Below are 18,762 nucleotides of genomic sequence, written 5' to 3'. Positions count from 1 at the left end.
AACTAGGAGGAAGGCTCAACCTAAATGTTAGGTTAGTTATACATGATTTTGCTCTTATAACTGGAATCATTATTGTCATCACCCCAAATGTGTACTTTCATGTTCCCTCACTACAACTATATTGATTGTTTGCAATTCCCTCGCCGCAGTTGTATCGATTGTTTGCAGTTCCCTTGCTGCGGTGGATGTACCAAACAATAGTTCGATCTCTTTTGCGGCCTTCTTGCTAGTCTTTAGTATCAACCAATAAAGTACCAACCCTACAACCAAGGCGATAAAGGCTAATGATATGGCAATTCCACCGAGGGTGATGGCCTTGGCCAGCAATATGTAGCTCAATAACAACCCTATGTTCACCGTCTACTTCATGCCAATGCCAATTGCTTATCCCTATGCACACAATCTTGTGGGGAAGATCTTTGAACAGTAGACTGCTGCTATCGGTGCCAGCCCGATGGAGAAGGAGATCACGTACCCAATCCTCGTGACCAAGCACGTCACCACTGCCCACAAGGGCCTCATGTTGCTGGCCTCAATGAATCCGAGGCACGCTTTAAAGGAGACTAGTAAGATGACAACTCCACCAATGCTGCTAAGCAATAGCCGCCGCTGCCCGAGCTGGTTGATGAAATAGGTGGTGAAGATGACATATAGTATCTTTAGCAAATCAACCATCAAGCTTACAATGAGTCTTTTGGAAGGACGGGATGATGTAGGGCTTCCAAAAAAAAGATAGGGGTGAACAACATTATGGTGTCTATGCTACAAGCCTATTGGACAAACTTGATCACAACAGTACACTAGCATGTGACGGACGCCCTTAGTTGGGTGAAAGATGTCTCACCACATGCCCATATTCTGATGGGTGTCCACAATGTCATGGTCACACTCCTTAGGTATGCTAGCATCCTTCTTGATTTGGGCAAGCCGGAGTGCAGCCTCTTCCTCATATTTGGAGGTCTTGGTAAAGATGGGCTTGGCGAAGCCTAGGTGGCCCCGCATGATGAGCCACTTCAGCGATTCTGGCATGTAGAACTTTAGTTGGTTAGTGGAGCCCTTCGATTGAATTGAACAATTATGCTGATATGAACAAAGTCGCGATAACAGACGAGTAACATTCCATTTAGTATGTACAAGTGATGATGCACCCAAATGACTACTATGTACATGATTAAGTTAAAATCAAACAATGGAACGCATCCAAATGACAACTATGTACATAATTTAGTTAATATCAAAATATTCAACACATCCAAATGACTCTACGTACATAATATGATTAGAATCAAACCCTTCAATGCTCATTCTAACTAGGTAGAACGGCATTGTTGGCTGTCACCTTTGTACTGGTGAGTTCCCCATAACTAAAAGAAGCAAGTTCGACACGTTAAGACTACCAAGAAGAGGAATTGCAAGCACAATTTGCCCATAAATAGCATATTTCTAGTCCAAACAAAAACATTTGACTTACTAGTATCGAATTGCCTTGCAACGTGAGCATAGAAATGTAGTGTGACGATAGCAAATGGAACACTAATAGAATGGGAAGGCGAGAGCACAGTATACTTGTTGGAGTTCTCGATCTCAACCCTCAAAAGCTTCCTCCGAAGCTAGCTCTACGAACTACTCAATCCTATAGCTCCTCTTGACTAATCACTACCAATTCCTTTGGATTAGGATTGCAATGAGTGGTAGCTTCCATATGGTGTAGAGGACCGGGGCCTACCCACACCATGGCCGACACCTCAAGCATAGCCCTCATGGCCAATAATAGTAGCCGCTTCATCTCGTGGTGCTTCTCATCCAATCATTGGCCCTTTCGATTCACAAGCCAAGCCAACAGGAGCAGTCAACGACAATGAGGATGAAGACCTCAGCGATATCCAATGCCTTAAGCCTAGCCAAATGAGAGAGAGAGAGGAGGAGGAGCTCAATGGAATAGAGGCAGGAGAGAGTATTCTACACTTTTGCACGTGTTATGCACGTGCCCGATTCAAGATGGATTTGGACTCCACTAACCAATGAATATTGCTTTGGAGAGATATATATCCATGTTTTAACAAAACAAAAAACATTGTTTATACTGAACGAATGTAGTTATAAATTATTAGAAGAGCAAAATCATATGCAACAACTTTGCAATAAAACTTGCATTTCAGTTGATGGGTTGTATTCGGTCATATATTCCTCTCTTTGTCAAGCATAAATAGTGGTAAATGAGCATTTCAGGCTGTATCAATCTGCATTGAGTATGAGATACTTAGTTAACATATGTGCGCTAGAAACTATTAGTAAAAAGGTTTTTAAGTAAGGTAGGGAAGTTTCGCGGATGTGCCAAACAATTTCCATTTGTTATCTACCGTCATTAGTTATTTGCTAGTATAAAAACACATTTTCCTTCGTCTTATAAATATTCCCAATGATGTTCGAGAAAATCATGTTTTGTTTATCGAGTTTCACGGAATCATTCCTCAAGAGGACGAGGCTTTCAGCGATATCGAACGCCTCTCCACCATTGTAGCTTCAGCCTTGAGTTAGAGAGAGAGAGAGAGAGAGAGAGAGAGCGCCTAAGATTGAGACAGAGCAGAGAATGAGGTGAAGCAGCTAGAGAGCACGCTTGGTGGAAAGAGCACTCTGACCATGTTTAGTTTTTGTTTCGTAAATGACAGAAAAGAGAAATTCTTTGGCGCAGGAACTGCATTCGTTTCTCACACCATGGCTAATGTGGCCAGTTATGTTACCATACCACCTTTACAATTGGATAAATCGTCCATAAACAGGTCATCAACTGTCTGAGTCAACCCCGGAACTTTTACTTCACTATAGACGGGTAAGGGAGGACTGAATAAGAGAGAGCAACGCCAAGAAATTGAAAAGTTTGAAGGAGTCATAAACATGATGTGATTCGCCATTGACATTATTCAGACATCAAGTAATACACGATAGTCACAAAGGTGCCAAAGAAAAATATTACAGCAATGTTCATCGCGTTTGTGCCGGATGTTGGCGCAACGTACAATTGTACAAAAAAATCAGTGAGAGGAATGAAATATATGGACCTTGATCAACAACAATATAGTCTGAGATGTATGCCATTCTGATTGGGAACCCACTTGATTCTGACTCCCAAAAAAAAATGAACTTATGTCCCCTCTCCAGATTAAGAGGAGGTAAAAAATCTTGAAAAAAAAATCGTCTTTCGCCATCGTTTTCTTCGGAATAAGGCAGCTAGACAGCAGTGGCTACATATTTGTATGAAGTTGAAGGGTGGCGTTTCTTCGGTATAGGCTATTGCGCGACTAAAGTGCCTTTAGTCCAGTGACCTCCCTGAGCTTCTCACAAAGTACAAAGGTAATTGTGGTTTGGGGACCTAACCTAGCAAAAATTGCAAATCCCCTGGAGAAAAATGCGTGATGATTAATGCCTGTAGTAACAGACGCACCAAATAAAAGGGACTAACGTTCAGAGACTATGTGCTTCATATCACATAATCTTTTTGAAAATTTGTGAAGAAGAGATGGTTTTGTTTTTCAAATTTGCTTCGAAGGACGTCTTCTATCCACATAGCACCAAACCACGACATTCTAGAATGGACATGAAGAAGTTACACCTGAGGCTTGTCGCAGGTTGATAAAAAGAAAGTGGTGCACAAAGCACAGATGTGGAGGAAATCTCACCCTTTGTATAAAGCCCTAAAGCCTTCTGTACGAATGACCTGAAAGCACAGGAGATTCAAATGAAACAAGTAATCAAGAAGATAGAGCCCAAAAACAAGTCATCTAAAATTTAAATAAAACCACCACAAATCTAACTGGTTAGTAGATAGAGCCAAAATAGAGAGAATTTGCTAAACATCGCAACATAAGAATATCTGGGCAAACAAGCTCAAATGCCTCATATTTCTTCTCTTACAATTTTCTTCAAATGAGTCTAGGATTCGTTCACTTTGCAAAAATGTCAAGGGTTTTCAATTTTCAATTTTCTTGAAAATCAGAGAGAGTTTTCAAAAAAAAAAAAAAAGAAAAAAATTGTGAAGATATGTTTGGTATGTCCTTACAACTAATCCATTTATGTCTCAGTGGTTGCTAGAGTATTATATCATAGCCCTTCCAGACTATCCAAAATAATTAGTGAGATAATTGAGCATAAGTAATTATTTCACTCATAAAATATGTAAAAAATGCAATTCCACTTATCAGCATCACATGACCAAAAAAGTTAACCATCTGCACAATGCTAATTCACCAGGTTCAGATGGTGTCAATTTAATCACCACCTTACTCTATACTAGTAAAAATAGTTTTATTTATTTTTATTTTTATTTTTCGGTCGAACAAGTAATAATAGTGAAAGATAAATAATCTATAAAATCTAGGTGAGAGCATTATTTTTCTTCAGATAAAGTACTTCATCAACCTGTTGCAACTTTTTCAGAGAAATTCTTCCTCAATGTATAAAGATGAAGAGAAGGGATAGAGAGTCAACCAGAGAACAGCAACTGCAAAGAACAATGCATCTTTATCTCTCCCTTCATAAGCTGTGTTTTTTTATTGAAAAGGAAATATAAAAAACAAATCTACAAAAATCTGATTCTTTTTTTCCTTTCACCCATTCAGTAGTAAAAGAAAAACAGCATTTCATGTTGAAAGTGTCTGGTAAATTAGACCCAACGCATTTTCATCAGCATTTTCACTCTCAAAAGGAAATGAAAATTCTGAAAACTTTTCTTTGAGTAAACATATCATTTCTGTTGGAAAATCCTATTCTTAATTCCTTGGTAATGGTGGCTTTGACAAGGAGAGGGATAAATAAGCTACCTGATATGCACAATGAAATCCATTTTTGTATCTCCCCAGAGTCTCAGATTCCCGTTGCAACATGAGACGGGTCTTAACCATGTCCATTGGTGCTGTCATGAGAGTACTCACCATGCCTGCGACTATACTTGAGCTTCACCATGACAAAAAGCAGAGTCAGTTGACATTTTTCTAAAAAAGAACCAGAATATTCACTTGAGCATACATTGGCACTTTCATAATTTCATGTAAGTATTTCGCTTAAAAGTTGCGATGATTCTATCTGGAAACAACTTTGAGCTGGCCAAATATCGCGGGCGAACAACTCAAAGTTCAAACCATATAGCAGCAATTTTGTGTTACACAAGCAAGCAAATGTAACCAGAATGACCAATTGTGACAACTAAAGGAAACTCCAGATTTTTTCTAAACCTGCGCAAATGTCACATGCTGAGTCCTTTTCATGCATCATTTCAACTAATTATAACCTGGTCTAGTGGACCACTCTTTAACCTTCCATTCAAAGGCCATCAAGATATGCTAGATGAGAATAAAAACATCAATATCTTACCTCAGATGTAGATTAAATCCTTCCTCTAGAGGTGTCAATCTCCTCAAAATCTGTACAATTAGCCAAAACATGAACTGGTTAATAAAAAGTGGTAAATTATTCCTGGATAAATCCAAGTAAAGAATGGGGTGACAGAGCTTGACCCGCTTGGATTCATCGTATGTTGCCAGCTGTGATGCAGTCAAAGCAGCAGCTCTAGCCATAGCAGGGCCAACCCCTTTCCAGAGAGCTTTTACTCCCTCTTCAGACACAATCTTGCGCATTTCTCGGACTGGCCCAGCTTTTGTCGAACCTGAATTCATTTGTAACCGCACCTGGTGATAGAGATAATCTTCAAATTAGTCTAATCAGGATACTTTCAGAAAGTGGAGCCTGACAACATTACCTTTATGACTTCAACTGGGTTGGTCATAGCTGTTGCAATAGCACCTGAAAATGCTCCAGACGCTATTTTAACAAAAATATTGGAGGACCCAAATGCCTGATCACAGACATATTTAGAGGGTTCATACAAGCCCAAGCGGAGGCCCCCATAAAGAAGTGATCGTGTTAGTGCAGGTGTCATTCCAAGATACAATGAACGTGGCCCTTCATTCTTCAACACTTGAATGAATACTTGGCCCTATGTATTAAGACATGAGAGAAACTTCAGAGAACCAATTTACAAATAGGACTTTCATGTTGGGAGTACAAGAGAAGCAACCTATGAGGAGGATACGATACCATTCCAGTCAACTGACCTCTCTGGCCAACAAGTTGCATTTGTAGCCTAACTTTGAGCACATCTGCAGGTGAGGCAATACTTTAATATATTGCACTCAAGAAATCTTTTAGCTATACTCCTCAAAAATGTCTTTTCCTTCTGATAATTTAAGAAAACTATCGAGCTATCCTTCTTCAACATGTATGACTCAGAGTCCATGACTTATTAAATGATCGTATTTTGCCTTTGGTAAGAGACATTTATGAGCATAAAGTTGTCTATTGTGTAAATCTCCATCCTTGAGAACGGAAGATTACGTATTTAGTCAGTGATGCTCCACTCGGAGGATCAGTGTCCTCAATATTTCTTACAGAGGGGGCAAAAGTACCGTCCAGAATCATCAATAATCCTAGGTAATCAGAGGCATATAAAGTAGAGGCATTTCCTTGAAAAACTAATTATCAAGTGAGTTACCTGACTCAGTAATCCATCATATGAAAAAGACCCAGTTGGTTCTAATCTACATACAAATCAACAACACAATGATGCAAGATAACAAGATGCCACTAAAGTGAGCACAAACCTAAAGGGTGGGTCACCCCGGTGGCAACCGCGACAGATAGCCCACTGGTGCCAAAGTGATATGCGACATCCAATGGTGACAACCGCCATTTCCGACTCTTGTCTTGCGTCGCAGAACCTGCATCAAACCGAACCCGAAACACCCCAAATCAAGTCACGTCCATCTCCAACCAGTCGGTGAAACCACCAATATCCAAACCAATTCCATCACAATTTGCGGGCGAAAGCCCAACCAGATCATCTTTCCACCACAAAATCACCACATTCTGGGGCTCTACAGAACAAGCCACGACCACCCTCATTGAAACCCAACGGGCAATACCACAGAACACCAAGCTGCACAAAAAAGCCCCTCTCGACCCATTCAATCTCTCCTCGCCCCAAAAGCAACCGAAAAAACTCCCCAACAACCAAAAGGGTGAAATCCCATCTTTCCTTATCAACGAACGCAAATGCCTCGGACGCATCGAAAAGACCCAGAAAAGAACAGCGAATTCGACGCCCGAACGTGCGTAAAAGAACCGAACTTGACCTGGGAAACGGGAAAAAGAGGAGGAGGAGAACCTGGAAGCGAAGACGAATCGGAAGGCGACGTGCCGACCATTTCCGCGCGGTCGGGGGTCAGATGGCGCGCAGAATCATTGACCTCTCCCCCGCAATTGAATCGCGGCCGTATTTATACATGCGGTTCCCGGAATTCAGGCATCGGTTGGCGAAATGCAATTTGGCAATTCCGAGGTGACACCCCGCTCCAGCTGCCTTTCGTTGAACGAGATCGGTCCATTCCGATAAAGTTTTTTGGAAAAACTACCTAAATGTTCTTCGAACTTTAGTCTAAGGTAGAGCGATTAAACTTTTGCATATTCAATTTAGTGTTTGATGTTATCCCTGATTTTGAATTAATTAAATGACAGCTAAACACTTTACAAGGATCATATTATATGCTAAACTAAAATTCAAGAATTATATTGTACATTGAACTAAAATTTAGGAACCATTTATTTCATATTATACCAAATTTTTTCTAAGATGGTAAATGGTCTCTTACGGGTGAAGTCCACGTCCATGTTACTCCATTTGAAATGATGGGGTAGCTTTCTTAAAGTTGCAGCAAATTAACATATCATAATCGTGACATGTTCGCCAAATACTTTTAAAAAAATGCAATTTTTCTTAAATGATGGGGTGGCTTTCGTAGGGCGATTGATGTATTGCCATTTGATTCGAAAATGATTTTGGAAAAAAAATAGAAAAGGAAAGTTATTAAGATAAGAAAGAAAATAGCAATCATAAGTGAAATTTCTCTGACATCATCAAAACTTAAATCAGATTAAAAAGGAAAACTCACACAATTGCTTCTATGTAGGAAATAGATATAGAATTCAGATGAGGAATCAGTGTCGGGATTGAAAAAACAAATTGAGCAGACTATCTTCGAATGATGCCATTAAATTGAATTTAAATTACTCCTTAATTCCAATCACATAAAATGTGTGTACATTCTAAGAAACTTCTTCTATTTATTTTCACATGATTGAGAGATGTTTGGGCGCATCACATTTATATATCTATAGACTTATAGATTTGGAATATATAAAGTAGAGATGCATTGCAAAAGGAGAGAAATTTCTTTAATGCCAATTAACATTTAATCGACAATTTAAATTGTAAATTTCAATAGGAGAAGAAAAGATAAAAGGATTATCCAATTTAGTGATTAAGCAAATAACTAATTTTTTGTCGATGCGAGGTCTAGATAGAGGGCTAGTTCTATAAAGGAACCACAAAAACATTTTCTTGCCGCAAAGAGAGGTCTAGATAGAGGGCTAGTTCTATAAAGGAACCACAAAAACATTTTCTTGCCGCAAAGAGATAGGGCCAACAATACCAAACCGAACGTGTTTGCACAACACGAGATAAAACACAAATTACAGGGAAAACAAGCGAATATGACACAACATAACACGTCTAACTTTATATGTTGACAAGAATCGGTGCTTAAATAAAATCCTATCATAACATATATTATATAAATTATTATGATCGGGGATGATTACATCGTTGCACCGGACAAAAGGGAACGCCACGGTAGACATGTCATAATAAGATGTCCTCGGATTTAATTGTGTTATATGGAAGTGAACAAATGTCTCATCAACGAAGGACTTCTTTGTATGGTTCTGGTCCGTTTCGCTTTGGCAATGCTTTCAGAATTGTTCCAACACGAGCTTGCGCATGAATTCCTCCGGTGCTGCGAAAATGCAACAAAGACGAGGAAGAACACTGTCATTACCTAATCTGCGAAACCCTCATTTACCGATGTACTATCAATTTTCCTGACTTAGGTGACTTCAGTGTCTTTCCACCTATCTGATTAAGTTTTTGGGTTGAACTATCTAACAAATCTAGTGGTATCAATACCAAGAACAAAAAGAGAGTTTTGCAATATGGATAGCGAGCCGGTCGAGATTAGCTGAGAGTCGAAAAATCCGGATATCCAGGAGACAAAAAGAAATCTATGTATGTGTGTGTATCTGGGAAGAGGATACCTAAGCCGCTGGTGAAGAGTTTGAATTGATGGAGGGCCTGTCTGATGAACATCTCCATCCCACTAACCACAATGGCCCCTGCCTGTGCTGCCTCTTGCAATAGCCTTGTGTTCCTTGGTGTGTACACTGCATCAAACACCAGCTCATATGCTCCCAGCACCCCCTAAAACGCATTTCATTGTCCATTGCAGAAACATTAATCAGAACAGTGACCAATTCTATCTTGAGTAGCATGATTCTCAATGCAAGCACCTGTGCATCCAAAGAGAGGAAACCAGAGAGGAGGAGAACAAACCTTGGAAACGGGGCTCTTATCAGCGTGCGGCTCCATTCCGACGGCGGACGCGTTCGCAAGGATCATCCCTTCCTCGGGGCGGAACGTGTCCAAGTGTTCGTACCTGATGGCTTCTCCCGATACCGCGTCGGCTAGGGCTTTTGCTCTCTCTTTTCGCATTTGCGAGATGAGTGGACATTGAAGTCAGTTTCTTGAAAAAGTGTTGGCTTGGTTTGTCAGAGTGAGAGCTTAGGCATGGCCAATATTTACTCAAGACTACTTACCGAAGTTGCGGTTGAAGACGAAGACTCGGGCCCCGCGACTCTTGGCGCCGAAGGCCAAAGCTCTTCCAGCTCCTCCAGCTCCAACCAGTACAAATGCTTTCCCTGCAATTGGAGATGCGTCCATTGCTCTGGCTTCCCCATTAGCGGCATGCCTCTCTGTTCATCATCACTTAATTCATATCAAAACTCATCCCTAATCAATCCTATTACATAAGGAAAACGTTTTTAGAAACTAGGACGAGAAAACTGAGGTGATCGCTCCGATCGAAACCAGTCTAGTTACCTCTCAGAGCATCCTCTATAGCAGTGATTGAAGCCTCACAATCTGTGTTGTACCCAATCAGCTTCCCATCAGTAGGCCTCCTTACTATAGTATTCACAGCTCCAATGGACTAAATTGAGCACAAGGAAACAAAGCCATCAGCTTCGTGTGCAGCAAAGAGCAGAAGGTCATGATCATCATGACAGAGACCGAAACAATTTTGCTCACAAAATCGATTGATCACGCATGCATCTTTACCAGGATCAACAGTATGTTTCGCCTCATTTCAGTCCCTTACTCACGCCTAAGCCAAAAACCAAGGAAAAGATACCAGAAACGCAAACTAAAGATCGACAAGAAAAGTCTTAAAGGTTTGTGCATTGGTTCGAGTCTCCAGACCTTAGCTAGTGGATGAACTTCATCACAGCAAGCAACTGCTGCTTCCTTATGTGGAATTCCCACACTGCAAAATTTTTTCACAAGAAGAAAAAGACAACAAGACTTTGCATTTCAAACATCCATCAAGGCCTTGACTTCAAACAGGAAAAAGAGAGGAACCTAAAGTTGGAAATGTACTCTAATGCAGGAGAACTACCTACCATGAGCAAAGACTATAATTTGAATTGAAAGGGAAAAAGGTCGGTGAAATTCCAACTGGTTTATGATCTCCGGGTTCTCATCTGATGAGAACGAAATAGCTTACCTGAAGCCTGCAAAATCTTGACTGGTATAGACCTTGAAGAACTCCTTGATGTTATCAACGAGCATAGGGACATAGATACCGTTGAACCCTACATATCGGAAGGTCGGGTTGTGGAGGAGCGGCCCTTTGCTGTGCCCGACTGGGTTCGATATGAGGCCGAAGACCTTGGTGTCCGCGTTCATGTGCTCAATCTTGTACACTTGCCTGAGGCTAGTCAGTGTCGGCAGACCAGGAATTGCTCCTTCCAGCGACCCATACGCCAAGAAGCCGCCAAACTTTGGCCCCAGCAACTGGCCTATCAGCCCTCTGTCGCCAACCGTGGTGGCAATTAGTGGAACCTGAAGACAAAATCGAGGTCGATTTCATGACTTATGCTATGAGATTAATCATATAATTTGCAAAGTTGATTTCCATTCTGACCTTACTACCGTTGTTGAAAGCTGATTTTCGATCCACCAATCCTATAGGTACATCAGCAGTAAAAGGCGTATTCGCTAGTGAAATGACTAGCTAGAGTGGCTACATTTTTAACCTCTCCATCAAGTTCGTTTGCAGTGAGATTTAGCGTTCCGATTTTCCTGAAACAGCTTGATCTCGTGCTACTTTTCATAATCAGTTATTCAAAATACTGCTAATTTCCCGATATTAAGACAGATATGTATGACTTTCAGGGCGATTTACAACATTATAATGACGAGAGGCATGTCACTGAAAAGATTCAAGTGATGGTTTTCTGAATGCTTATGAGTACCTGGCAACTGGTGAGGAGCTGGAAAATCGGTGCTAAATCCGTGATGTAATCAACATCGACAAGGAGCTTGATAACGTCTCCTCCAGAGGATTGCATCAAGGCAATTAAGTTCCCGAGCTTCTCCTTGCACGGTTTGTCGCCATTCAAGTGTCTCGACACGATTATTTTGCTGCTCGAACGCTTTTCCATCAGTTCATCGATGTTGAAGTGAGAAACCACCTGCAAATCAGGGACCGCTTTCGATTTGCAAAACGTTCGGACAATCACTTTAGAACCAATACGGCAGGCGCATACATGTGAGACACCGGAGATTAGATATCTTCTTGTTTTAGCCCGTTTAGACAAAAACAGGTTCAATTCGGGATATCGAAATGATGATTTCTCTCAGGAACCAGAACTGACTCGTCGATGAAAAACGAGCAAAAGGACCAAATGATCGTCCGACTCGACATCTTTGCGATCCATGTCGAATAATCCATATGCGCACATGCATTCAAAAGCGCGTACGTTAGTCTCGGTCCTCTCCCTGGGGAACGAGATTACCTCGTGTTCCATCTCGACGAACTCGACGTCCAGTTCGAGCGCTAGCCGCAGCACTTGCAAGCAAGTGGTCTTGTCATTTTGTCTGCGGGAAGCTCTTGCGGAATTCAACCTGCGGAAAAAGGACAGGAGTCAGTGCACATTTCTGGGCAGGCAAGCCAATGCAGCTTTTTCAAGACGTGCAGGACGACAACGTCTCGTGTCCTCGGTCGGTCTTTGGCATCACGGTCACGGGTCACAACAGACCACATGAACATTGGACGATGTTTGGACGATTCGTCCAAAAGACCATCGGTTTCGACGGTTGGAGCCGAGAGGCGCGAGGACCACCTTCGATGGTCCCCACCGTGATAAGTCCAGGCGCAACTCCTGTCATGCCCGTCGCCTTAAGCTAGATAACTTATATCGTCTGGCGTCACCTTCCGGGGTAATTCGATTTAGTTTTACTACCGTAAAAAACGGCCCGACTATCGTTTTGAAATCGTGCCCTTATAGCGTGCACGTTTGAATCACCCCAATATTTTTGGCTGCAAATGTCGAGTCATTTTCACGGTTGAGCTTTTCCTATTTTGCGTATATAAACGTTTATAAATTGATAGACATATTTTTCATACTTAATGAATGTGCAGGATCTATACTTTAAAATAATGAAAAAAAAATACACACGAATCGGTTCTATACAGATAATATTTTAATGGATCCGCAACAATCATGCAGGCGACACGGACCAGCAGTGTCAAGCTCTCGAAGGTCCGGAGATTAGGGAAAGGAAATCAATAATAATATAGTAGTGCCTCATTTTTCATGCTATTATTTTCCTCCTCCGACTTTAAAGTATTATTTTAATTTGAGCACACTATTGCGGACAAGGTGAAGTATCCAATGGAAACAACATGCCAAAGATTAAAAAATTGGAGATTTGAACTATAAACTTGATGCGCTAAGCGATTTGGCAAAAGCGAATTGGGTGGTCCGAAATCGGGGTGGCCCATGTAATCTTACCTAATTATTTTGCCGATCTACATCAGTGAAAGGTTTTTAACATGTCGGGTCGGTTTTGCCGTGCTATATTTTCCTTCAATAGAAGGAAATTTCCTCCTATTATGTCTCCGATTGGTGGATTACAAACACGAACCCCGTTCCCGTGGAAAATTCGAACGAAAAGGATATCGATGGGTATAGACATCCGTACTTGGGGAACGACTGATCGTAAAATTATTCAATTGGGACCAGAGGGAAAATACGAGCTAATGACATGTGCGGTCACCGTGTATTTTCCATCACGTCACTAAACTTCCATTTTCGGTCCTCCGATGCACTGAACTTTAGGTGTCTTACGAATAGATTGCACGTTTTAGCAAAGTTCGTTTAATTTCACTAGTGAAATGCCAAGATGGCATACATGCGCCCAAAACTTTGGATGTTATGGCATCGTCCGTGGCTATCATGTCAGCAATTTTCTTGGAAAGTTAGTCAGATTGCTATCTAAACGCACCGATAACCAAAAAAGAAAGAAGGAAAAAAGAAGAAAGATCTTAGTGTTATGGGATGATTATCGAAATCAACCCGTATGCGCATTATCACTTCTCTAGGCAGATGACAGAAAAGAGAGAACGAACGAAACGAGACGACGAGAAAGCGAACTTGAGCTTTCCAATGACTGTGCTGCTGTTGGAGTGACAATGCGGGAGGGCTAGGACGTGGGGAATCACCTGAAGGAGACAATGGCGGGAAGGGTGCGGCGCCGGATGAGCTCCTCGACCTCGGAGACCCGGCCGAAGGACATGGCGTCGACGCGGAGCTCGACGAGGTCCGCGCCGTGCGCCTTGGCCTTGTCCATGGAGGACAGCATCCCTTCCAGGGTCTCGCACTCCAGGGGAGCGCACACCAGCACGCCATTCCTGTCCATTTCTCTCGGCCTCTCTCTTCGGGACGACGGGCAGTGAAGAAAGAAGATGCGGGAGGAGGAGTGTAGAGTCTTTCGCCAGACGCGAGAGGCATGAAGCTCGCTCGTCCTTATTTATAGCGGCGCCGCAAGCGGCTGGCCCGTCACTGTGGAGCTCTTTATTATTGGGGGGGTGGGAATCAATCATGGCGGGCGGGTTGAAAGGAACGTGGGCATGTGGGGGCGCGTTAGCAAAAAATCCCAAGCGCCTTTGCCGTCGATCGCTAACATGTGGCGTACGTTTAATCCTCGCGAGCCACGTTGGCGGACGAGATGGGCGGCACTGCATGAGACGGTCGACATAATGCGGGGTTGGTGGTCACGGATCGACCTCAATCGACGCGAGGGGCAACACGGGCAGTTCGAGGGAAGATCGGTGCTGCTGCTCTTCTGGGTCCGGGAGGCGGTTTGTAGACAGTTTGACACGCCCACCAAGGGAGGAAGTTGGTGGCGGCAGAGGGAGGGACGCCGGGTCTGCGGTTGCATGGGAGGGCGGCGGCCAGGTTTCGCCGCCCGTCCGCCACCTGGGCGGTGACGCCCTCGGCCACCTGTTTCCGCCAATGATCCGGCGGCGATACAGTCCATGATCGCTCGCGGTGGATCGGATATTCCCTCTTGGATTCCCCTGCACGGGAAGCTTGAGGAGTTGCATGGAGTTTTGCCATCTTACCTTTTGTCTCTCAGAAATTACTGCAGCCACGTTCGGAAGCATTTCGCTGCCCGCTTATCTTGACTCTCGAAACTAGGATACCCCAAGGAAGAGTTTGCTTATCATAAGATTCTCCGTATGGCTGAACTTTTCCATGGCCACCACGCTGCCGTATTTCTCGATCGCCATGTCGCCATCGTAGCCATGCAAGGAAGCAACTGTGGAAGGGGAGAGATGGGTTCAAACTTGGTTTTGGAATCCGCACTTGATAGGATAGAGAAATTGTGTTTGCATAATGAGCTCAACATATCGCATGGTCGAACGAGTTTTCGATGGAATCGAGGTTTGGTCTAGAAGAGGACATGTGATGTACCTATGCTGATGATTAGAGATTTGTTAATGTGCAGAAAAATAGACCGACTTGGGGGGATTGGATTCAGATTCTAGGAGAAGAAAATGTTGATTGAACAGTTTTGTACCTTCGTTCTTGATACTTTGGATTTATAACCCTCGTGTTAGTACCATTAAAGACATCAAAACCAATATTCCACGAGACATTTATGTCGAATTCATCCTCATCTTACAAGAAAATCCTAAACTCATGATCCCCACGAAATGTTCACTGCAAACTAACTTTAGTTTCACAAAAATAAAAATAAAAACACTCTCAACCCATTTCATCTCAATATCCACATGTCAAAACGATTGCAAAAACCAACTCAACATGGAAAATCCACACACCTTGACACATTCATATAGATTCAGAGCGGGCGTATGGGTTCGAGATTCTTTTACAAATAAAAATTAATTTAAAGCAAATGTACGTAGGGCAGTTGGAAATTTTTTTTATCGGATGAAGAGTGGCTGGGAGCATCCGTATCACGAGTTTGTCGGACGTGGAATTTTTTACGGGGGGACCGATGTTTCACCAACTAGTTATGTACGACATAAGCCATGAAGTGAAATGGCAATGAATTATAAAGAATAAAGAGAGAGGGCCCACACGTGTCACCAGAGGATGGGGGAAAACACCCCCATGGGGCCCACGGTTTAGTGCATTTGCTAAGGGCTCGACATGAATGATTGCCAGTGCCACGCATGGGGGGAAGCCGCGGGACCAGGTCGCACGTGATGGGGGGCACATCAAAAATGACATATAATCTCTCTTTTCTCAACCACCGTCTTACCCTCGTCGCCCTCCAATAATTCGGGGACTGATTTCAATCATAATTCCCGCGGGCCCCAACCCCCCCCCATTTCCCCAACAACCTTTCCTCGGATCGGCTCCTCCGCGCATCGTGTCTTTTGCTTATCCAGCACCGTTCGATGCGTGATCGCCTTTCGATGGCCTTTGGAATCGCACGGGGTTGCACGTGACTCTCGTGGTCACGAGATGCCAATCCGGCAAATGATAATATCTTACATGTTTTTCTTTTTCTTTTTTAATGTTTATATTGAATTGGGAATTGTCTCGATGATCACCTTTCTCATATGAAAAGAGGGAAGTGGAGAGTTCGATTACCGGCCTTCTAAGAAGAGGCTAGAAGTGAGGATGTTTAGTTTTAAATGTAGAGTTCGAATTCACATTGTACAAAGAGGCATGATAAAAGTCTGTAAGTGAATTGAAAGTTAAAACAGTATGGACAATATAAATAAATAAATAAATATATATATTATTTAACGTAACTTGATAATGGGTTTCTGCCTATTAGCTTATGCCTTTGGACTGACCGTGTGTTAGTAAAAGTAATTGGTTTCTACTCGAAAAATCTAGGAACTAAATCAAAGGGAGTGCTCCCCAATTTCTTTGAATCGGAAACCAGACCATTCAGTCTTGGAATCAAACCGATGGTAAATGGAATCAGCTCTCTCTCTCACACACACACATAGGTAGCCTCAATGCATATGGGTTAGCGATCAAAGCTAACGAGTCCTCCATGTCGAAGCAGGGCAACGTGAAGGATTCATCAAGCAATGGTGAGGAGATCAATGGAGAAGGAGGCAACATGAATAAGAGAAATTAGGGTTTTATTTCAAATCTGGGAAAGACTATAGAGGGATAAAAGAGTTTTGAAGATATTAGGAATTTTTCACATTTTTGAGAAATAAAAAATGTAATTAAGTAAAAAATCAGTCCAATTTTAGTGATATGGATGGGTTGTTCCACATTTGGAACTGAGAATCGAACTAAAATTCATCTATTCTAAATGCATGGAATTAGGAATCGGATCGATACTTCTAAGAACTACTCGAAACCAGTTGGTTTGCTTCGGTCCAAATGGTTTTTTAAACTCACCTCTACATATTGATGCCTATCACATCAATCGGATTCCATGTGCCGTGATCAAGTAATCCGTCTTAGACATGAGAAGAGCATTGAAATTGTGCCTCCCATTACTCAACAATGGGTCATATATACTTTTTACATTCATGCAATCTCACTCTGCCTATCAGTTTACGCATTTATTAGGACTTTCTATCGTGGAAGAGTTGGTTCCAACACATTCGCGCATGTGCGTCCACCCCCATAAGTGACTTTCCACCATTTTCAATAAGGTTGGACCAGCGGTGGCATGGGATACTAAATAGAGTAGGTGACCGTATATATCAATGTGGCTAGAGAGAAGCAATTAAACAATTCATTCTAGACCCCACGAAGGCGACTCCGAGGGCTCCAATTCTTTTGGTGTTTTTCAATGAATTCCGGCCTTAGGATCTCGTCGTGATCTTCAAATTTCTTTGGCCGAGAGTCCCCTTCGAAATTAGTTGGAATTGATTGCAATGAATTGATGAGATCGAACCCGTTGAAAGTCAGTTGGGAGCCCTATAGAACCAGAACCAACGTTCAAACTGGGGGACTTCCTTGTCCGATGTTGACCGCAACTCCTCCTCGTCCCGAAACTTAGACGGCGTGAAATCGACGTGGCACTTTTTCTTTTCGGTCGGATAAGCACTATACTATATATGGTAAGTACCTCTTCTTGATTTGCACATTAGAGGACACCTTGGGGGACGCCGCACATGTGGAAATTTACATTTATGGTGAGTTGAATATGGAATTCTAAAATACAAATACGGTGCATGTTACTTGATTTCCATCTTAATTTATATCAATCATAATCACGTGATTGTTATTGGGTCATCTTGAAAAGTTGGTACTTTCAAAAGGTTAGTGTCCCTATTGCGAAAGTGACACTCGCATTGAAATTATTCAGGATAATTATACCGCAATTCCTAAAACTAGTCATATTATATGTTTTGGAATTCTAATTTCAGGCATTAATTTATTAACGCTTGTCATTGTCCTCCACTTTGGTCTTTCCATAACTCCGCGAGCTTTTCTTGGACAGAAAATGCTTCATGCCATCTTCTTTTTATTATTACTAATTTTTGCCCGCATCGTCCCCACTATAGCATTGTCGTGGTTTCAAATTGGCGCCGCGTCAAAAGGACTAAGAGCTAAAAAGAAAACGTACAATTAGAATAAAGATTAAAAAGGACTAAAATTGATTTTAGAATGGTGAAAAAGGTTAGGGGCGATAAGGTGCGATATGCTGGAGAGACCCCGCTGAGGCCCGATGGTGATTATGGTTGCTGCAACTATTACCACGTGAGGGGCCCGCTGCCCTCGCTAAGGATCTTGATGGGGATCGTCAGCCTCTACCGGCGACGAAGGGGGCGGTGGTGTCCCTTGTTATACACCCCCGACCGCCGGCATTCCTCCATCCCCGATCTTTAGTATCTTTCTTGTCTTCATCTTCTTTTCATTTTCTTTTTTACCTTTCAGATTTGATGTTTATTTTTCATTTTTTTTTAACTTATCTACAGTTTTCTTCAATTTTATGATGTGACACTACCAAACAATTTTGCATTGTATCAAAAGATTGAAATAATAATTAAAGGAGGCCAAAAGATATTGGAAAGATGGTAAGGGAAATTAACGGGGAATCTTGGATCAACTTAAAATAGACAAAATTAACAGAAGTACTCAAACACATCGAAGTTGCAAATAATTCATGCGGAAAACGAATTTGAGATATATTTTCGATATATATGTTAATGAATAACACATCAACTTATTTGTTGGCGCTATCAGAAAACTATTCCAAGATGATATCTCAATCAAAATATACACAATCAAAGGGAGACATAC

The 18,762-nt window shown here is 42.1% G+C and overlaps 3 protein-coding genes across 5 annotated transcripts; all 3 read right to left on the bottom strand.

Annotated features, from left to right (window-relative positions):
• Nucleotides 1–390: 390 nt before the first annotated feature.
• LOC120287012 (polyol transporter 5-like) lies at nucleotides 391–1,029 on the bottom strand. The gene is made up of 2 exons (XM_039299645.1): nucleotides 845–1,029; nucleotides 391–718 (listed from the first exon to the last, which is right to left on the bottom strand). Exons 1-2 carry the CDS (start codon nucleotides 1,027–1,029, stop codon nucleotides 391–393), a joined length of 513 nt encoding a protein of 170 aa, XP_039155579.1.
• Nucleotides 1,030–2,884: 1,855 nt separating this feature from the next.
• LOC104456835 (mitochondrial substrate carrier family protein ucpB) lies at nucleotides 2,885–7,460 on the bottom strand. 2 transcript variants are annotated; one of them, XM_010071703.3, is made up of 9 exons: nucleotides 7,217–7,460; nucleotides 6,654–6,770; nucleotides 6,091–6,152; nucleotides 5,753–5,989; nucleotides 5,511–5,681; nucleotides 5,368–5,417; nucleotides 4,818–4,950; nucleotides 3,678–3,715; nucleotides 2,885–3,396 (listed from the first exon to the last, which is right to left on the bottom strand). In XM_010071703.3, exons 1-9 carry the CDS (start codon nucleotides 7,254–7,256, stop codon nucleotides 3,300–3,302), a joined length of 945 nt encoding a protein of 314 aa, XP_010070005.2. In that variant the 5' UTR covers nucleotides 7,257–7,460; the 3' UTR covers nucleotides 2,885–3,299. The 2 variants fall into 2 exon arrangements, with proteins under 2 accessions (XP_010070005.2, XP_039154801.1); XM_039298867.1 differs by having other exon boundaries at nucleotides 6,108–6,152; nucleotides 7,217–7,239.
• A 1,027-nt stretch (nucleotides 7,461–8,487) lies between these two features.
• Nucleotides 8,488–14,002, bottom strand: LOC104456834 (bifunctional 3-dehydroquinate dehydratase/shikimate dehydrogenase, chloroplastic). Of its 2 annotated transcripts, XM_010071701.3 has the most exons (10): nucleotides 13,728–14,002; nucleotides 12,019–12,127; nucleotides 11,476–11,694; nucleotides 10,725–11,062; nucleotides 10,421–10,484; nucleotides 10,043–10,151; nucleotides 9,760–9,915; nucleotides 9,497–9,645; nucleotides 9,202–9,364; nucleotides 8,488–8,903 (listed from the first exon to the last, which is right to left on the bottom strand). In XM_010071701.3, exons 1-10 carry the CDS (start codon nucleotides 13,922–13,924, stop codon nucleotides 8,860–8,862), a joined length of 1,548 nt encoding a protein of 515 aa, XP_010070003.2. In that variant the 5' UTR covers nucleotides 13,925–14,002; the 3' UTR covers nucleotides 8,488–8,859. The 2 variants fall into 2 exon arrangements, 1 of the variants encoding a protein (XP_010070003.2); XR_005545982.1 differs by lacking the exon at nucleotides 8,488–8,903 and having other exon boundaries at nucleotides 9,223–9,364; nucleotides 9,497–9,686.
• Nucleotides 14,003–18,762: the final 4,760 nt, after the last annotated feature.

The sequence above is a fragment of the Eucalyptus grandis genome, chromosome 8 (genome assembly GCF_016545825.1).
Source record: "Eucalyptus grandis isolate ANBG69807.140 chromosome 8, ASM1654582v1, whole genome shotgun sequence".
NCBI classification, from domain to species: Eukaryota; Viridiplantae; Streptophyta; class Magnoliopsida; order Myrtales; family Myrtaceae; genus Eucalyptus; species Eucalyptus grandis.
This window is presented reverse-complemented; position numbering and strand designations above follow the sequence as displayed.